The sequence below is a fragment of the Phyllostomus discolor genome, chromosome 6, assembly GCF_004126475.2.
Source record: "Phyllostomus discolor isolate MPI-MPIP mPhyDis1 chromosome 6, mPhyDis1.pri.v3, whole genome shotgun sequence".
Classification (NCBI taxonomy): Eukaryota; Metazoa; Chordata; class Mammalia; order Chiroptera; family Phyllostomidae; genus Phyllostomus; species Phyllostomus discolor.
In genome coordinates this window covers 159,477,967-159,481,794 of record NC_040908.2, presented here as the reverse complement: position 1 = coordinate 159,481,794, position 3,828 = coordinate 159,477,967, and the positions used below count along the sequence as shown (strand labels likewise).

General features: G+C 35.1%; 1 protein-coding gene across 1 annotated transcript; it reads left to right on the top strand.

Moving 5' to 3' along the window:
* The first annotated feature begins 376 nt into the window (after window positions 1-376).
* LOC114500268 (olfactory receptor 5M10-like) lies at window positions 377-1,641 on the top strand. Its single transcript, XM_028516915.2, has one exon. The coding sequence runs from the start codon at window positions 377-379 to the stop codon at window positions 1,322-1,324; it is 948 nt and encodes a 315-aa protein (XP_028372716.1). The 3' UTR covers window positions 1,325-1,641.
* The last annotated feature ends 2,187 nt before the right edge of the window (window positions 1,642-3,828 follow it).

The window sequence follows — 3,828 nt, the reverse complement described above, 5'->3', positions numbered from 1 at the left end:
ATAGGGTGAATATATTTATGTAGACACTCATGTATTTTTTAAAGATTGTATTTATTTATTTTTGTTAGAAAGGGGGAGGGAGGGAAAAAGAGAGGGAGAAAACATCAATGTGTGATTGCCTCTGGACAGCCCCCTGCAGGGGACCTGGCCTGCAACCCAGGCATGGGACCTAGACTGGGAATTAAACCAGTGACCCTTTGTTCCTCAGGCCTACACTCAATCCACTGAGCCACACAACCCAGGGCAACACTTGTGTAGTTTTGAAAAGAGAAATTTCACAATAATGACTAAATTAATAAGTAAACACGAGGTAGAGAAAATAAATGCAGAATCCTTCACTTTTCTTTGTGACTTTTAGTTTTCCAAGGATAAGAAAATGTCTTCCCCAAACCACACTACAGTGACAGAATTCATTCTCTTGGGACTCACAGATGACCCAGGACTAGAGAAGATCCTGTTTGGGGTGTTTCTGGTGATCTACCTAATCACGCTGACAGGGAATCTGTGCATGATCATGCTGATCAGGACCAATTCCCACCTCCAAACGCCCATGTATTTCTTCCTTAGCCACCTCTCCTTTGTAGATATTTGCTATTCTTCCAACATCACCCCAAGTATGCTGTACAATTTCCTCTCAGACCAGAAGACCATCTCCTATGCTGGATGCTTCTCACAGTGTCTTCTCTTCATCGCTCTGGGGATCACTGAGCTTTACATCCTTGCCTCAATGGCATTGGATCGCTATGTAGCCATCTGCAGCCCTTTACATTACAGTACCAGAATGTCCAAGGACACTTGTACCTCTCTAGTCATGGTATGTTATGTTTTTGGCTTCCTCAATGGACTCTCCCAGGCACTGCTGACCTTTCACTTGTCCTTCTGTGGCTCCCTGGAAATCAATCATTTCTACTGTGCAGATCCTCCTCTTATAATGCTGGCCTGCTCTGACACCCATGTCAAAACGATGGCAATGCTGGTAGTGGCTGGATTTACTCTCTCAAGCTCTCTCTTCATCATTCTCCTGTCCTACCTTTTCATTCTTGCAGCCATCTTGAGGATCCATTCTACTGAAGGCAGGCACAAAACGTTCTCTACCTGTGGTTCCCACCTGACAACAGTCACTATATTTTATGGGACCCTCTTCAGCATGTACTTAAAGCCCCCATCTGAGAGGTCTGTAGAGCAGTCCAAAATAATTGCAGTCTTTTACACTTTTTTGAGCCCAATGCTGAACCCATTGATCTATAGTCTAAGGAACAAGCATGTGATCCACGCCCTGCAGCAGACAGTGAGGGGAAATCTCTTCCATAAAAATGCAGGTTAGGCATCTGTTCATTGTACTGAGTAAGTGTCTGTGATGAGAGAGGGACTCTCTTCAAAGAACAAACCTCCTGCTCTGTAGTCATTTTTATTTGTTTTCATGAACTGTCAATGACATTTGCTAATTTCTTGTAGAAGTTTGTAACTTTAAGGATATTGTTCTCCTAAAACTGTAACATTGACATTGAAAATGTTTTATTTAGCAAAGAACTTTTGATAATAAATGGGCAATATTCAATAATTCCATTCAATACTTCACTATCTTTACTGACTTGGTGGTTAATCTAATTCACTCTGATGGGAACATTGGAAACCCATTTGCTATGAGTTATATAGTCTTCAAAGCCACAGCGAGTTATAAATAAGGTGATTGGTTTAACACTTGTATTTGAAAAATTATGAATAATTTATTCTTCAATGTGTGGTATACAGCAATTGCTCTGGTGCTTGGAATTACAGTGAAGAAATTTTAAATACATGGATCACCCAGAGGTTTAAACCTTCTGTGTACATTCCCCTAACCACACATATTTTACACATCCTAAGAAACATTTTTTCATTTTAAAATACCATTTACATTCCTTGATGTTGAAAATACACTGTCAACACCTCCTTATGAGAGTTCAGAAATAAGGATCTAATTCAATCATGAATTAGTAGTTCTGACTTATGTCTAATATATTAAGAGTTATAATATTAACTCTATAATATTATAACTATAAGAGTTATATATTAAGTAGTTCTGCCTTATGTCTAATATACTAAGAGTTATTAGTGTCTACCAGCTGGCTTCTGCAGACCCAGGAAAGCCCTGAGAGCATATGCAGATGAGTAGGTGTGTAGAAATCCTTCTGGAAGCAAACACCCAATGCTTACTTTGGTGCATAAAACTGTCTGTGACTCACTATTTTCTAGATTAGTCTGTAACAGTTTTCAAAATTTCTACTGAGAAAAACTGATATTAAGAAAAGCTATATAAAGAGATACATAATTCGTTCATATTAGTCCATGCATTATTAGTCAATGACATGGCTACATAATGAAACTTATGTTAAACTTTTTTTTTAAATTGCCTTAAATGCTTGGTATTCTGAGATTGTAGACTTTTATTTTATTTTATTTATTTAAAAAAATATTTTTATTTATTTTTAGGGAGAGGGGAAGTGAGGAAGAAAGAGAGGGAGAGAAGCATCAATGTGTGGTTGCTTCTTCTGTGCCCCCTACTTGGGGACCTGGCCTGCAACCCAGGCATGTTGCCTGACTGGGAATTGAACCAGCAACCCTTTGGTTCACAGGCCTGAACTCAATTCACTGATCTACACCAGGCAGGTGCACATTAATTTTACATAAGACTACAATACTAAATGTCCATATAAAGTCAACTGCTAAATTTATTGTACTGTGTCTGAATTGTTTTCCAGGAAATACCTACATGACCAGCAGTTCTAGAAATTTGGGCTCTATTCTTAAGTTTCAACAGATTGAATATAGGCTGATTCTATCAAACATGTTCACTATATGGAACTAAAAATACAACAGATGTGAGGCAGCAATGTTAATCAGTCTTATGCTCTAAACCAATGAACAACCTCTGTTTGTGTTTTGTTATGTTTTCCTCTCTCTATATATATTCATATATAGTTTTATAAGGTATAAAAATGGAAATATTTCCCATTGAAAAGTTTGAACATTAATTTCAGTTGATACTATTATGTTTGTATTTTTTATGGACTAAATATATGTAGTGAGGACCAATGTAATATAATACACAAAATTGAATCATACTGGAAGTTAATTATAAAAGTATTACATATGTATTGTGAAAACTACTAATATATTTTTCAATTTTGTAATAAAATCCAATTTCAACTTTGAAATAAGTCTAAAATTTACTTATTAAAAGAGAACTGCTGTCTGCATTTGGCATTTTTGTTCACTTAGTTTATCTTGCAAACCATTATTCTATCATATTGAGATTTCTGCTATTTTTGTTATAATTGACTCATAACTCTATGTACATATCTTCCTGATTGTTCTTTTAGGATAAATTCTTAAATAAGAAATTGCTGAATTAAATGATCTCAACATTTTTAAAGGCTTTGCTAACTTTTTCTTTGGGTAAATTTTTCTTCAGAAAGAGTCAAACTTAGTCATCAAAGTGTACACTTATGATAAACAATGTTTGAGAATAAACATTTCACTGTACATTTGTTATTAGAAAATGTCATTATAAGAGTATTTGTTTCTTTGCTGTAATTCTTAGGAAATAGACCTGTTTTCACTGAACAGAAGAATTGAAATACATGTTTAAAGAATAAGGGATAGCTATCAGTTTGATGATTATTGTATATTTGATGTCTGATGATTTCTGGCATGAAGAATATTTATATTTTTATTTGAAAATATATTTTATCTTTCTTATTCTGTGTTTTTTCTCAAACTTAAATTTAAATAAGCAAGCATCTGTATTATATTATTGTTTTTCATGGCCATATTTTATGAGAATAC